Source organism: Oreochromis niloticus, linkage group LG11, assembly GCF_001858045.2.
Source record: "Oreochromis niloticus isolate F11D_XX linkage group LG11, O_niloticus_UMD_NMBU, whole genome shotgun sequence".
NCBI lineage: Eukaryota > Metazoa > Chordata > Actinopteri > Cichliformes > Cichlidae > Oreochromis > Oreochromis niloticus.
The window spans coordinates 36,677,595-36,694,638 of NC_031976.2; the positions used below are offsets into that span (position 1 = coordinate 36,677,595).

The window sequence follows — 17,044 nt, forward strand, 5'->3', positions numbered from 1 at the left end:
ACCTGTCCAGCTGAGCAGTGGTTAAATGCATAAATATGTGGAGATAGGACCTCACAGCAGAAGCATACTCCCACAATGTGTTGTACATTATTATATCCATATTAGTGTATTTTTAATCTATTTTATTTATGACTTCTTGATTTACATCAAGAAGTCACAAGCAAATAAAGACCACACATGTTTAAACAAGGAACGTTTATTGACCAAATTATTCATTAAACAGACGGAACAAAATTTTTTTCACCAAAAAAGGTTCATGTTCAAAGCAACACAAGGGTGGCCCAATATCAGAAGGAACTGTGAACTCCACGCTGCAGAGTGGGCAATAATAATGAAGCAGTTCATTTTAATTTGTAGATTCAAGCTGCTCTTCATATTTTTGACCACTAGATGTCACCAGAGAGGACTGTGGTGAAAAGCTTCGAGTAATGAACCCTTTTTCAGCACGAGCTTCATTTGGCCATCACAACCTCCCGGTTTAGTCTGGAACACTGCGAGCATCACACAGATGGAACTTTCTTCCCGCTTCTTCTTCTGGTCCGGGCAGGTGACGTCCAGACTCTGAGCGTATTACCACCACCTGCTGGTCACCACCGCAAACCTCTAGTATGTAAAGGCCTGCTACAGAAGAGCTTCTGTGGCAGGAAACACATTTATACACTGACTCACACCCAGGGAGGAGAAATAACATCTACTACCATCATCGACGCAGGACACTGGCCAGCTCACAACAAACATGCCCATCAGGTTCTGTGAGACCTGCCTGCCATGCTCCAGCACTGGAACCAATGCTTCTCAAGAATCTCTCACGGTGTATTCTTCATGTCATCCACTGCAGCTGAAGTCGAATCAGCTGCTGAGAAGATGAAGTTTGGCCAGATGACTGAACCGGACAACATCTCAGCTGGAGCGTGGAAATCCTTGGCCCCCTCAGAGAAGTCCCCTGGGTTTGGACAACCAGCACTCCAGTGCCCAGTGGAAAACATACACAGAACAAAAACACCAGTAAAGCTTCCCAGTTTCAATAATGCTTATTTTATCTTTGCTCCAATAAAGCTGAATTTCATTTAATTGATTTGCACATCATTGCTGATGATGTTATTTACATTTTCACAGGAGCCCAACTTTCTCTACAAGACGTTCACGTTCAGTCTTTAATCAGTCTGCTCGTTACTGATCTGTTTCACGAGTTCATAACGAGTTAAACTTTTCTGCTCTTTCCAGAATTATAATAATTACAGCTTCACTCAAATATGACTGAGGGGGTGAAACAGCCATGCAAAACACACTCACTGCACGCGAATCCACAAACCTCTGCTTCAGATTCAAATGAAGACACAAACCCGAGACCTGATGCAGCAGACAGGGTAAAGGTTTGATGCTGTGAGAAAAGCTTTATTACGCTTAGAGACTAAAACTGCAGAAGAAAGTCAGAGAGGATAAATACATGAGCAATGTTTACTGTGTATGACCTCAGTCTGGTTTCATGGTTTCACAGCTCACTCACCATGTTGTGGTTGATGGAGGTCAGTCTGAGTTTGTTTCTCAGATGAATTTGAATAAGGCGGATTTTTGCATTAAGAAAATACTCCTGATATCTTTAAACAAATAAACCTTAATATGCACTTTCACTTTCCCCTGAGGAAAGTGAAAGTGGCTTTAAATAATTTACAATGCTTTTCTGAGAAAGGACAGAGGAGCAGATGTTTATTATGTGGATGATTTTAACTGTTTCCAGTTCAGCAGACTGGATGCATCTCTTCCAAATAAAGATGATCATATTTGAGTCCTCATTGTGTTGTTGTATGTAGCCGGTATCTACAAGAAAATGATCAGAGTGAGAGCAAACGAGGCTCCAATAGTCCGTTAGTGGTTTGTGTGGGTGTGTGTGGTGGTGGTGGTGGGGGGGAGCCGGTAGTGAGTTCAGGAGTCTGATGGCTTGTGGGAAAAAGCTATCTCGCAGTCTGGAGGATCGGGCCCCGATGCTGCGATAGCGTCTGCCGGATGGAAGGAGGGAAAAGAGTCTATGTGGGGTCAAGCACGATGCAGGAGGCCTTACTGATGCAGCGCTTGTGGAAGATGTCCTGTAGTACAGGGAGAGATGTTCTGATCTTGGCAGCTGCTTTGACGATCCAATGTAGCTGGCTGAGGTCACCAACCTTGCATTTTCCAAACCACACGGGGATGCAGCCGGTCAGAACACTCTCTATGGTGCCCTTGTAGAACATGGTGAGGGTGGGAGGAGGGAGATTGGCCCGCTTCAGGCGTCTCAGGAAGTGGAGGCGCTGCTGGGCCTTTTTGGTGATGGAGGTGGGGTTGGTGGTCCAGGTGAGGTCGTCTGAGATGTGAACTCCCAGGAACTTGGTGCTGTTAACAGTCTCTACCGTGGAACCGTGGATGCTGAGTGGTGTGTGGGTGGAGCGAGTCTTCCTGAAGTCGACGATCATCTCCTTGGTTTTGTCCAAATTCAGTGACAGGTTATTCTCGCTGCACCAGAACGACAGCTGCTGACCCTCATCTCTGTACGCTGACTCGTCGTTGCTGATGATTAGTCCAACCACGGTTGTGTTGTCAGCGAACTTGATGATGTGGTTAGAGCTGTGTAGGGTGGTGCAGTCGTGTGTCAGGAGGGTGAATAACAGTGGGCTGAGAACACAGCCCTGAGGAGCTCCTGTGCTCAGCCTGATGGTGCTGGAGATGTTGTCACCGATTCGGACAGACTGAGGCCTCTCTGACATGAAATCTGGTATCCAGTTGCAGAGAGAGGTGCTCAGTCCCAACTTGCTGAGTTTGTCAAACAGTTTTTGGGATATAATGGTGTTGAATTCTGAGCTAAAGTCTGTGAACAGCATTCTGACATAAGTGTCTTTCTTGTCCAGCTGGGAGAGGGAGAGGTGTAGTGCAGTGTAAATAGCATCCTCAGTCGACCTGTTCAGCTGGTATGCAAACTGCAGCGGGCCCAGTGAGCAGGGGAGGCTGCTCTTCACATGCGCCATGACAAGTCTCTCGAAACACTTCGTGATGATGGGGGTCAGGGCAATGGGACAGTAGTCATTCAGGCAGGATACCGAGGATTTCTTTGGCACCGGGATGATGGTGGTGAACTTGAAGCACGCTGGGACGATCATCTGACTCAGTGAAGAGTTGAAGATGTCTGTGAAGACATCAGCCAGCTGATCAGCACAAGTTCTCCTCACATCGGGTGCAGGCAGAGAGATGGTCTGGTCAGTGGTGGGGGTGTGGCTTTCTTCACTCGCGTGTTGTTCAGTGCATCAAACCATGCGTTGAACTTGTTCAGCTTCTCAGGGAGTGCGGTATCTCCATCACAGCTGCTTGGTGCGGGCTTATACTGTGTGACGGCTTATCTCTGGACCGGAAAGCAGCATTTCTCTCCCTCATACATGCATGGATGTACCGTCTATGGGTGTAGAGGCTCCTGTAGCTATGGAAAACGTTGCTTTGAACCCACAAACTCCCGAGGTAGCTCTAGAGCATAAGGAAACTGTTGCAAGTGCAGAAACAAATGGCCCTGTTCATAAATCAGAAAGGACATGTCGACCACCAGGGAGCTTCCTTTACCCTGAGTTGGGAAACCCTTTAATTTCCTTTGCGCAGAGCCTCCTAGGGTGATTTAACCAAGCACTTTATACAGTAGGTGACTATGACAATTCATCTATAGACCACAGCGTAACGCATAAAGGGGCTCATGCTAGGTCAAGGGGGGAGGGTGTAACCCATGCGAAATACAGGGCTAGAAAATCCCTTTTTGTCATCTAAAGCTATTGCCTATTATTGTCACGCGGGGGTGTCTCATGCGCAGGAAGCACTGTCTGTCTCTTCTTGTGAGGTCTTCTCTCTAATGGTGGTCAAGTTTGTGTCGGAGCACGGCAGAAAATATCTCGGCCCCAAACTCTGACCACAAAGGAAATAACATCTATCGAGTTATTTGTGTTGGAAAATGCCGATTGGTTTTGAACTGCTAGCAAGGAACCACTGATGGAGAGCCCAGCCCAATTGAGATCCGGGATGATCATCAAATGGTGTGGCCACCCATGCAATTGGATTATGGGAATTGCCTGAAGAACTGATTCAAGCCATACCTTGGATTTCAGATAAGCCCTATGCACTATTAGTCCTACCTGGGTAGTAGGTAATAGGGTGTGCACACTGACGTTTCCCTTACAGCACACCTGTTTGGGTTTCAACAAACTTTAAAGGACAATTCACATGTCAGGAAAGGAAGACTTTAATTTGTTTCATTCATTCGAGAGAACTCCGATACAATCCAGTACAATTCTTTTCATTTCAGTGTCTTATTTTATTTGGTTGAGTTTTACATCTATTCGACCTGTTAGGGTTGAAAAATGTTGATTTTTGAATTAAATTATTAGATAAAGCTCTTTTAATTATTTTATTTATATACAATCCAATTGTGCTCATAACCGAGTTGGCACTCCACATTTTAAGGGTCATGAGCTTCGTCCGGCACAATGACAGGGCTGAAATATTGAAGAGTGGCCGTAGAGCGCTTGAGGGTCCTTTTTGCTGCATGCTTACACATACACTGATAATGGTTAGAATAGTCTCTCTAGGTCAGGAAGTCAGAACAAGATATCCTGAACTGGGCCTTAGAAATCAGCAGATAGCCAAGGCTGCGAAGGGGTTGTTTTTCTTTTCTGTCTCTTACAGAGGAGGGAGCAGATACGACGCAAGGTCGGACTGAACAGAGTGGATTCGAAGGGAGCCATCCGGATGAGTGCTGGGAGAAGATAGCCATAATAATCTTTGTCATTGTTGCAGAATAATAAGCCTGATTCAGTGTCATCTTTTCTGTGAAGCAGAAAATTAAAGCAGATTTAATCTGCTGAAGCAAATTAAATCTTTTTAATCAACAGATATTTCTCCTGAATTCCTTCTGGAAAATTTGAAGACGACAGCCCTTAAAAACCACTATTAGTGTGCGATTTGGTTGACTGTGATTGTAAGTGTTTATGAGTTGTACTGAGGCAATAAAGATCCCAGTTGTTCATTTCCAAACTCCTTTTGTGAGTCCCCAAATCAGAACCTCCTTCTGAACCTAGCTATATGTCTAGGGTCTCTATGTGAATTGATATTGTACTGGTCCTGAGTAGAGGCGCTACAGCTGGGAAAACTGAGGTGAATAATAAAGAAAAGAAGAAGTTGTGTTCTTTAATTAGTTGTAATTTTCACAAAAATTAAGATTTAATTGGAAATTAAATCTAAACGTTTTTAAGTCCATAAAATATATATGAAAATGTTGGATATGTTTAAAATGACATTTTGAATGAAAGATATCCTAATGTGGGGCGCTGGTGTGTGAGCTGTGGCCCTTTGTCTTTCCTTCCTTTCTGTTTTCACTGCATCACTACCCACTGAAGGCAAAGATGCAAAAAAATCATCTTAAAAAGAAAGAAAATGTGTCGGGCTGTGTCCTCAATCTGCTTGTTACTGATTTGTTTAGATAACGAGTTGAGCTTTTCTGCTCTTTCCAGAATTATAATGGTTACAGCTTCATTCAAATATGACTGAGGTGGTGACGCAGCCATGCAAACACAGTCACCGCATGGAAAACTCTGCTTCAGATTCAAATGAAGACACAAACCTGAGACGTGATGCAGCAGAAAGTCAGAGAAGATAAATGCATGAGCACTGTTTACTGTGTATGACCTGAAGATATTTCTAGCTTATTTTAGGATTTAGAAATGTGTTAGATAGGATGTAGAAGTATTGTAGAGACACTGACACTGCCCTGGATGTAATAAAGGCCTAAACGTGTCATAAACTTAGGAGTAGACTTGTAGGAGACCCTCCCCCACCTTGAGCTGTGAAGGTAAAACAGAGAGAAGCCCCAGCTCAGTGGAAATTCCCCAGGGGATACCTGGGTGGGGGTCTCAGTGTTTGTAACTGGATAACTTTGGTCAGGAAGGGAGATGGACTTTTATGACCCACAGGGAGGCACGTACGCAGAGGTACATACACATATATACACATGCACTTACACACAGGAACACGCACACGCAGGCGTGCTCGCACACACAAAAACATACACAGTGCTTTAGTTTTATGGCACATCGTATAGGGCTTAGAATGGGGCTCACTTCTATAAAACTGTGTGTAACAGACAAAGGAGTTGAGATCTGCAGAGGAATCCTGGTGTCCTGTACATCTCCTTTCTAGAAGCTGTATCAATAAGTGTGAATGAATAAAAGTGTTGTGAATTGACTACTGAGTCCCAGTGTTGTCTCTGGCCTGAGGAATCCAAGAACTGGGGTGAAACTTTTTAGAGGTAACAGACCTCAGTCTGGTTTCATGGTTTCACAGCTCACTCACCATGTTGTGGTTGATGGAGGTCAGTCTGAGTTTGTTTCTCAGATGAATTTGAATAATTTGAATAATAAATATTTTTGCATTAAGAAAATACTCCTGATATCTTTAAACAAACAAACCTGAATGAACACTTTCACTGTCCCCTCAGGCTACGTCTGGCTTTACATGATTTACGATGCTTTTCTGAGAGAGGATTTAGGAGCAGATGTTTATTATGTGGATGGTTTTAACTGTTTCCAGTTCAGCAGACTGGATGCATCTCTTCCAAATAAAGATGATCATATTTGAGTCCTGTGTTTTTGTGTGAGGCCGGTGTTTATACAAGAAAATGATCAGAGTGAGAGCAAACGAGGCTCCATTTCCACATGTAACTCAGTTACATGTGGAAATGATCAAAAACAATAATAAATTGGTTTAAATACATTTTATAATATTTATTATGAAGAGAGAGCTGAGTGTAAAAGCAGATGATGTCACTTCCTGGTGTGCAGACTAAACAGACCCACAGTCTTCCTCCTCACAGTAACCGGCTGTCTCCTCCTCTCTGTGGAAAATCCTCCCATCAGGCTGCGTCCTCCACCTCAGCTTCACCTCCTCTCTGATCCCTTGCTCCACCAGCTTCTCCCTCACCTGAAAAACAGTTTTCACACATTAACAGAAGCTCCTCATTAATCAATCACTGACACTGATTATTGACAGTGCACAAAGAAAGTGTTTTAAACCTGATAAAGACCTCAGTAAGCAAAAAAGAAAATGCTCGATGACAAATGTGTCACCCTTCATATAGTTAGGGCTGGGTCAAGAGACCCTGAATCCTCCCTTAGTTATGCTGCAATAGGTGTAGCCTATTGTAGACAAACTCAAACTTTAACTTTAATCTCAGCCAAACTGATTTACTCAGGAACAAATAAAACACTGAAAAAAGCCAAACAATAACATTTTTAAGTTATCTAAGTGACTTATATATCATGTTTAACCTGAGTAGCGAAAAACCGCAGGAGGTCTGAAAACGATGTGCCGGGAGTTCGCTGTTCTCGCCGACTCTAGTTAGCTTTGACCACCCAGTCAGCTATCGAGCTGGTGGGTAACAGACGTCTCCAAAAACGTCGGAGCACTTTTGCAAATATGTGATGTTTTGATAAACCGAGCACTGGTGTCAGTGCACACGGCCATAAACAACCAGAGGAGTCTGTTCAGTGACAGGTTGCTTCTCCCAAAGACAAGAACCAACAGACTTAAAAACTCCTTTGTCCCACACACCATCAGACTGTTTAACTCCTCTCTGGAGGGGAGAGGGAGGGAAACAGGAGGACAAAGGAGGGGGGAACAACTAAGCTGTAGTGCCTCTTCAATTCACTGTGCAATACTTTTTGTGCAATAGACTTCAATACTTGAAATGTGCAATTCCCTTGTATTCTTATTCCTATTTATTCTATTTATCCCTTTTATATATTTTATTTATATATGTCTATGTATTTATATATGTGTATATATATAATATTCTGCTCACGTTCTGTAACTTCTGTCGGTGCTGTGCTATTGGAACCCACCCGAGGGATTAATAAAGTTTTATCTTATCTTATCTTATCTTAGATATTTGAAGTTTACACAGTTACATTCTTGCCTTAAAATATCATAAGTTTATTTTGTGATCCAGAAAGATTAATATTTCAAACTCTTTATCCGCGCTCCTCCGCCATTGCGACGTTTGAAAGGTGTTTTTATATTATTATCTAAATACTATAAATGATAATTTAATCAATAAAGTATTGAAAAGAGTAATAAGTGTAATATTAAAACAACATAGCTGCCGCCATTGTTGGAAGCTGGAATTGGCTGAGCCACGCTATGAATTCTGGGATAGGTTGGGCCACAAAGGATACACCCGACCCATCCTTCAAATTCGGGGAAATGATGGAAACGTGTCGGCCTTTGAATTGGATAGCCTTCGTCGTGTTGCTGTGACGTAATCGGCCTTCAAATGCGGCCTATGAATTGGTGCATAGCAAGTGTGTTTACACATGGGGAAACAGCTGACACACATGAAAATAACAAAGTCGCAGGTGAAGAGTAAAACTAAACACAATGACCAAAGAAACACAAGACTTTCAAAATAAAACAGGAAACATGGAGAGACATAGACACAATAACACAGGCTTGAGAAAATGAAACATGCGGACAACAAATAAATGAAACTAACACAGACGACCAAGGTGAAACATACTAAACTAAACTCAAGGCAAACAAATAAAAATCCTATGACGCAACATTATCTCCAGAAATAACATAAGAACTCAAAACAAACTGAAAACCCTGGGTCAGAGACCCAGCCCCTGACACAAACAAGATGGAAGTCATAAACTGTGAGCAGGACGTTAGGTCAGTTGATTTTATTTTACTTCTCTCTTCAAGCGTAATAAAATATTTCTCCACTTGAATGAAGTTTTATCAAAAATGTTTGAATCTTATCATCATTTGTCAGTACAGACGGAAATCTTGGCATCTTCATTTGAATCTAAAGCAAAAGCTTTGCACGTGTCTGCATGGATACAGCACAGACTCTCTGCCTCACCACTTTGTGGTTATTTGAGTAAAGCTGTAATTATATTATAACTCTGATAAAAGAGTATTCAGATTCAACTCTTCATCTAAAATGATCTGTGCTGACCGACTGAAGACACATTTTACATCTAACTTCTAATTGTACTGATTTGGGAGCTTTATCGATTCCATAAAAATCTATTTAAATCAAATCAAATCAAATCACTTTTATTGTCACGTCACATGTGCAGGTACACTGGTACAGTACATGTGAGTGAAATTCTTGTGTGCGAGCTTCACAAGCAACAGAGTTGTGCAAAAATACAATAACGTAAAACAAGCAAAATATAAGAATGGCTAATCTAAAGTAATAAATATATGAACAATATATAAAGGTATATACATTACTGAACGTGTGTACTAAATATGTTTTTCTACGTGTGTGTGTGTGAGTGTGTATATACATGTTTTACAAATGAAATAGAGTAAACAATAAAATAAGATATATAAAATATACAGAGGTTGGTATGTGCAAAACAGTGGCATTAATGTACAGTATGGAGTGCATAATGTTGAAGTTCCAGTAGTGAGGGTGAGGTGTCTATGACGTGTTCAGCAGTCTGATGGCCTGGTGGAAAAAGCTGTCTCTCAGTCTGCTGGTTCGGGACCGGATGCTGCAGAACCTCCTTCCTGATGGAAGTAGTCTGAACAGTTTATGGCTGGGGTGACTGGAGTCCTTGATGATCCTCCCCGCTTTCCTCAGGCACCGCTTCCTGTAGATGTCTTGGAGGGAGGGAAGCTCACCTCCAATTATCCGTTCAGCACACCGCACTACTCTCTGGAGAGCTTTGCGGTTGTAAGCGGTGCTGTTGCCATACCAGGTGGTGATGCATCCAGTGAGGATGCTCTCAATGGCACAGCGATAGAAGGTCCTGAGGATGTGGGGGCTCATGCCGAATCTTTTCAGTCTCCTGAGAAAGAAGAGGCGCTGCTGCGCCTTCTTCACTGTCTTGTTTATGTGTCCTGACCACGTAAGATCCTCAGCCAGACGTACACCAAGGAAGCGGAAGCTGCTCACTCTCTCCACAGCAGCGCCGTTGATGGTGATGGGGGTGTGTACTTCTCTGCACCTCCGGAAGTCCACTATCAACTCCTTTGTCTTTGCGACGTTGAGGGTGAGATGGTTGTCTTGACACCAGTGGGTCAGGGCGCTGACCTCCTCCCTGTAGGCCGTCTCATCACCGTTGGTGATAAGACCCACCACTGTAGTGTCGTCTGCAAACTTCACAATGATGTTGGAGTTGCTAGTGGCCGTGCAGTCGCAGGTGTAGAGTGAGTACAGGAGAGGGCTCAGTACACACCCCTGTGGAGCACCAGTGTTCAGTGTGATGGGGGATGAGGTGATGCTTCCCAGTCTGACCACTTGGCGTCTGTCAGACAGGAAGTTAAGGATCCAGCTGCAGAGGGAGCTGCTCAGTCCTAGATCCTGCAGTTTCCTGTCCAGCTTCGAGGGAACGATGGTATTGAATGCTGAGCTGTAATCTACAAACAGCATTCTCACATACGTGTCTCTCTTCTCCAGGTGTGACAGGGCAGCATGGAGTGTCAGGGCTATGGCATCATCAGTGGACCTGTTGTGGCGGTATGCGAACTGTAGAGGGTCCAGTGAGTCGGGTAGTGCAGAGCAGATGAAGTCCCTGACCAGCTTCTCAAAGCATTTGCTCACGGTGGGGGTCAGGGCTACAGGTCGCCAGTCGTTCAATGAGGAGATGGTGGAGGATTTGGGTACAGGGACGATGGTGGCCATTTTGAAGCAGGCTGGGACTACAGACAGAGAGAGGGAAAGGTTGAAGATGTGTGTAAACACTCCAGCCAGCTGAGCCGCTGAGCCGCTGAGCCGCTGAGCCGCGGCAATTATTTATTTCATAATTGTAGATTTTCCTACTTCTTGACTGTTACAATTCTCTGTAGTAATCATCACGCTGGCATCTTTTTGTTTCAGTCAGGTTTCAGAGCTCATCACAGCACAGAAACAGCTTTAGTGAAGGTTACAAATGATCTTCTTATGGCCTCTGACAGTGGACTCATCTCTGTGCTTGTCCTGCTAGACCTCAGTGCAGCGTTCGATACTGTTGACCATAATATCCTATTAGAGCGATTAGAACATGCTGTAGGTATTACAGGTACTGCAATGCAGTGGTTTGTATCATATCTATCTAATAGACTCCAATTTGTACATGTAAATGGAGAGTCCTCTTCACACACTGAGGTTAATTATGGAGTTCCACAGGGTTCAGTGCTAGTACCAATTCTGTTTACATTATACATTTTCACTGCTATGCAGATGACACCCAGCTCTATCTATCTGTGACGTCAGATAACACACACCAATTAGTTAAACTGCAGGAATGTTTTAAAGATATAAGAGCAAATCCAGCCTCCCGCGGCCTCCACGCCTCCAACTTTTCTGGAACCAAGGTCTTATTTCACCTGAACCTGAGAGACATCACCTCAGAATTACAATAATTACAACATTATTCAAGGAACACTGAAGTGGTCAGTCAGACGTCAGTCTGTTTGCATCTGTAATAACATTTAAATAAATCATCTTCACATTAAATGACTCGTAGCATCTTTTACAAAGTCTCTGATAGACGTGGGAGGAGGAGCGAGGATGACATTTACATCAGATGAAGAGTTTTGACTGTGTCACAGCTGAACAGACGTCTCATCGTGTCGGGTATGTTATGCATATGTTTGATTTGGTGTATTTGATCATCTCACACATTCATTATCTGGTATTGTAATAAACAAAATAATGATAATTGAATGAAGACAGCATTTTTTAAAGCTGAACGTTTCAAATGTTTAATATGTTTGATAGTTTTGTTTGAATGATTAGATTAGGATAGAAATGGAGTGAGTGACAGACACATCTGCCTCTGTGTTGATGCTGCTTTAAGTGTTATGATTAATAATGACAGAGCAGCTGCAGATGAGATTCATGAGGACGTCTTCACAGTTTTTCAGCTCTCAGTCATGAAGAGGTGTGGACTGATCCTGCTGCTGCTCTCAGGTCAGTAAACTCATCTCAGTCGCCTCATTTATAGTTTGAATAAAACTTTTGATGTCAGAAAATCAAAGAAAGCACAAACTGAACTGCTCCATAGGGATTATTTTAAAGGTGTCTGTAAACGAGCTTCAAGCAGTCACAGAAACACTCGTACAATCTCCAAAGATCTTTGTCATGTAAGGAGGGAAGAGAGAGTGCATGAACGTGGCTCTGTTTGTGTGCACTGCTGAGAAAAACACGTCTTGATTTTATTTTCTGTGTAGAAATCTGACTGAAAGCCTGAAACGCTGCAAACCCGTCAGCTCGCTGAAAAAGATCCTGACTGCTTTGACCACGTCCGTGTGCACGTGTTGTTGAGCCTCGACCACTAACACGTTGTTTTCCTTCATTCTGCACACTGAGGAGGAAAAATCATCCAAATACATGTGCAATAAGGCCAGAGTGAAAAACAAACTTAACACTGTTAAAGCAGCTTTTTAACCTGATGTGAGAGTTTTGCCCTGGAGCAGGAAACCAGTGTGTAGGTGTCCACAGGCATTGTAAAACACATTTTAACCACTACACGAGTTACACATCCTTTGAAGGACACATATATTAAGATGTCTTTAAAGATGTCAAGATTTGCGTTGTGGTAGTATGTAAAGAATTTATTCTCCTGATGACTAAAATAGTCGAGCTGAGGTGAGTCTGTGACCGCGCTGACTGACTCGTGTCCTCTCAGGTTACGTGATGGTCTGCCATCTTCAGTCTGATCAGTTAGTCAGACAGCTCCACCTGGTTGACCTGCAGAAGTCCTGGAACGATGCTCAGCAATACTGCAGAGATGAGTACATCGACCTCGCCATCGTTAACAGCTCAGCTCTCATCCAGGAAGCCCAGAAAAGGGCGGGGAGCACAGAGGCGTGGATTGGACTCTTCAAGAGCGACTGGAAATGGTCTCAAACTGGTCCAGTTCAGTCATCCTGGTTAAATTTCTGGTTCCCGGGACAGCCAGGGACTGATGAGTGTGTTACGATAACTGGATTTGGATCATGGTCCACAAGACCGTGCTCAGCTACTTATCCCTTTGTCTGCTATGACGGTGAGTGTTTCAGACTTTGGTACCAGGGTTTGACAAACTGAACATTTTAGCTGCAGGTTTGAATCCGTCTGATCGTTTGTTTCAGCTGCGAATAACAGTCACATCCTGGTGACAAACTCAATGACCTGGTCTGATGCTCAGTCTTACTGCAGACAGACGTACACGGACCTGAGCACCATCACCGACTGGTCGGACAACAGCCAGATAGCTTTTATGTTGCCAACTACTGTTGATGCCTGGATTGGACTGTACAGAAACTGGATGTGGTCCAACTCGAGCACAGCCTCCAACCTGCCGTGGGGGCCCGGGCAGCCTGATAACAGCGTAAACTGTGCCACAATAGTCGGATCAATGGGCTCCTTCAACAGTCATAACTGTGGTGACCAACGCCCCTTCCTCTGCTCCAGAGGTGAGTCTGTCCTCTGTGTTTCTGCACAGTCTGGTCCTCCTGGGCTCATCGGCCTTTTCTTTCTCTGCAGATGTCAAACCTTCAGCCTCGAGGTCAGTGAAGGTTCAGCTGAGGGCGGGATCTGCAGACCTGAACGACCCCACAGTGCAAGAATCCATCCTGCAGCAGGTCAGAGGTCACACGGGCCCCTATACAAGGAACAGAGCGCTATAACTACTGTGAAATGATAGAGAGCAGTGAGTCTGTGCAGGTTCAGGGACACATGACAGCACACAGCTGCAGAGATACGGGGCTCGTTTAATGAAGTGAACCAATGACAGGCAATGAGGCCTAATTCCAAACTTCAGTTTCATCCCCAGCCAGTTCATTTAGTTCATTTCCCCCAGAAACAGCAGGAACAACGTTTTCTGCTCACTACGGAAACAACGGCTGATTCATGAGGAGCTTCTGTTAATGTGTGAAAACTGTGTTTCAGGTGAGGGAGAAGCTGGTGGAGCAAGGGATCAGAGAGGAGGTGAAGCTGAGGTGGAGGACGCAGCCTGATGGGAAGATTTTCCACAGAGAGGAGGAGACAGCCGGTGACAGTGAGGAGGAAGACTGTGGGACGGTTATGACTGACAGTTGAAAATAATCCTTCTTTATCCTAAGCTCAGATCACAGAGTGTCTGATGAGCTGTTTTATGCCTCTTTGTTTCTTCTGTGTCTCAGATATAAATGTTCATGATATCCTGTCTCTACATATGAAAGTTCAAGCGGAGAACAAAGTGAACCTGAGTGTTCAGAGCAGTCTGATGTCTGAGCTTTTTGACTTCATACATCATATTTCAAATGAGCACCCAGCAATATAACAGTAGATATGCCGTATATGTCAGTGAATGGGACATTTATGCTCTCTATTGTGATATTAAATATACATTTTTCTGTAAAAGTCTCAGAAATGTCTCTGCTGATGTTTGACTCTGTAAACTACAGTGATGGCTCTGCATCCATCTTCATTGTAAACTCTATTCAATAAAGTCTATTCATATTTTATTGTCCCTGTCAGAACTTTCAGTTGCTTCATTTTTATGCTCTTATTTTGAATTTGATGCCAGTAACACACATCATAAAGGCTGAGACAACATGAAGTTTAATGCTAAAAAATAAGACGTCTCACATACAGTGAAGCTGATTGGCAGGACAGCAGTCACATGACTGGCTATGAAATCCCAGACAGACAATCCAACAGTTTATGAAACATCTGAATGTAAAATGCTGAAAACTTCTGCTGCTCATCTGTTCACAGAAGAATCTGTGAAAGCGACGAGACAGCTGTGTGACGGTCATTTTCAAAATAAATTCAGATCAAATATTTTCTGTTTTAAAACACAAAGTGTTTCACAGTCTGATAAAACTCCACATTAAGACCAGAGTACCTGTCCACACAGCGGTGCATTCACTGCTGCACACACACTTACACACACACACATTAGAGGAACAAAAGCCAAAAACAACAGGAAACAGATTCAAGCTAATCTATAAAATGAGTTTTCAGCAGTCGTTTAAGACAAACTGCAGACTGAGCTGCCCTGACATGGACATGGCTGATGTGTTTACAGATGCATGTCTTTATTTTTCCTTTTCATAATGATCATGTGTTTTGAATAATTGTATTGTTTGTTATATTTTCTCTTTTACCGGGAGGGGCTTTCATGAGAATGACATAAAGTAAATGATGGGCTGAGGAAAGCTGTCCCAAAGTTGGGAGCTATGACTCTGGCTCGGTTTAGTCTGCCCACCAGGAAGTGACTGATCAGCTGATTTTTAATGGCTGATGTTCACAGGTTGATTTGACTCTTTTTTATCTTTAAAAAATGCTCGTTTTGTTGGACAATAACATTTTTGTTATTCAGTAGAAAAAGTCTGAGTGGTAATGATGGAGTTTTACTTCAGGACTTCATCGTTGTTACTGAAAATGTGTTACTGACCAACCCTTCACCTCCACAGTAACAGTTTAAGACCACGCATGGCACCAAACCTTCACATCACACTACAAGAATAAAGACGATGTAGTGTGCATCCTGGTAACTGTGGCTTGTTTACAGATTAATATACAGGGTGGGCCATTTATATGGATACACCGTAATAACATGGGAATGGTTGGTGATATTAAGGTCCTGTTTGTGGCACATTAGTATATGTGAGGGGGAAAACTCCTCAAGATGGGTGGTGACCATGGTGGCCATTTAGAAGTCGGCCATCTTGGATACACCGTTTGTTTTTTCAATAGGAAGAGGGCCATGTGACACATCAAACTTATTGGTAATGTCACAAGAAAAACAATGGTGTGCTTGGTTTAGACGTAACTTTATTCTTTTATGAGTTATTTACAAGTTTCTCTTTGTTCACAGCCATTGACATGTCGAAGAGGTTAACACGTGAGGAGCGGATCGAAATCGTGTTGATATCTGGTGAACGCAGTAACCGGGTCATTGCAGCAGATTTCAATGCAAGACACCCTACGAGACCACCCATCTCCCATGCTACAGTCAGCAAACTGCTTGCTAAGTTTCGTGAAACTGGTTCAGTGTTGGATTTGCTAAAATGTGGACGCAAGAAAACTGTCACTAATGAAGAAACATCAGTGGCTGTCCTAGCTTCATTCAGCAAGAGCCCACAGCGTAGCACTCGCCGCATGTCACTGGAGAGCGGCATTAGTCGAACATCCCTTCGGCGGATATTAGCTACTCACAAATGGCACCCTTACAAACTCCAGCTACTGCAGCATCTCAACGAGGATGACCCAGATCGGCGCACAGAATTTGCAGAATGGGCAAAACAAAAACTGGAACAGGACCGTCAGTTCACGCAGAAGATTTTGTTCAGTGATGAGGCAAACTTTTATGTGAATGGTGAAGTTAACAAACAAGACCACCGCTATTGGTCTGACACTAACCCACACTGGATGGATCCCTCCAAGACTGTTGGAACAACAAAAGTGATGGTTTGGTGTGGTATATGGGGTACAACGATAGTGGGTCCATTCTTCATCACTGGAAACCTCAAGGCCACTGGATATTTGAAATTGCTACATGATGATGTGTTTCCCTCTTTATGCACTGAAGCTGGCACGTTCCCTGAGTTTTTCCAGCAAGATGGTGCACCACCACATTATGGGTGCCAGGTCCGAGCATTCCTAGATGAACAGTTTCCTGGAAAGTGGATTGGTCGTCGTGGGCCAGTTGAATGGCCCCCAAGGTCTCCCGATCTGACCCCCTTAGACTTTTATCTTTGGGGTCATCTGAAGGCAATTGTCTATGGTGTGAAGATACGAGATGTGCAGCACCTGAAACTACGGATACTGGATGCCTGTGCTGGCATTTCTCCTGTGGTGTTGCTATCAGTGTGTGAAGAGTGGGAGAAGAGGGTTGCATTGACAATCCAACACAATGGGCAGCACATTGTGCCACAAACAGGACTTTAATATCACCAACTATTCCCATGTTATTACGGTGTATCCATATAAATGGCCCACCCTGTAGTGTAATGCCAGCAGCGGTACTTATGGCCTCTAGGGGCATGAGTTACTTAGTTCTGCTTTATGTCAGGACCA

The 17,044-nt window shown here is 43.5% G+C and overlaps 1 protein-coding gene across 1 annotated transcript; it reads left to right on the forward strand.

Moving 5' to 3' along the window:
- The first annotated feature begins 11,199 nt into the window (after positions 1-11,199).
- On the forward strand, positions 11,200-14,077 carry LOC109204079 (C-type mannose receptor 2). The gene is made up of 6 exons (XM_025911142.1): positions 11,200-11,629; positions 11,874-11,965; positions 12,684-13,043; positions 13,129-13,452; positions 13,523-13,620; positions 13,928-14,077. The coding sequence occupies exons 1-6, from the start codon at positions 11,580-11,582 to the stop codon at positions 14,075-14,077; spliced, it is 1,074 nt and encodes a 357-aa protein (XP_025766927.1). The 5' UTR covers positions 11,200-11,579.
- The last annotated feature ends 2,967 nt before the right edge of the window (positions 14,078-17,044 follow it).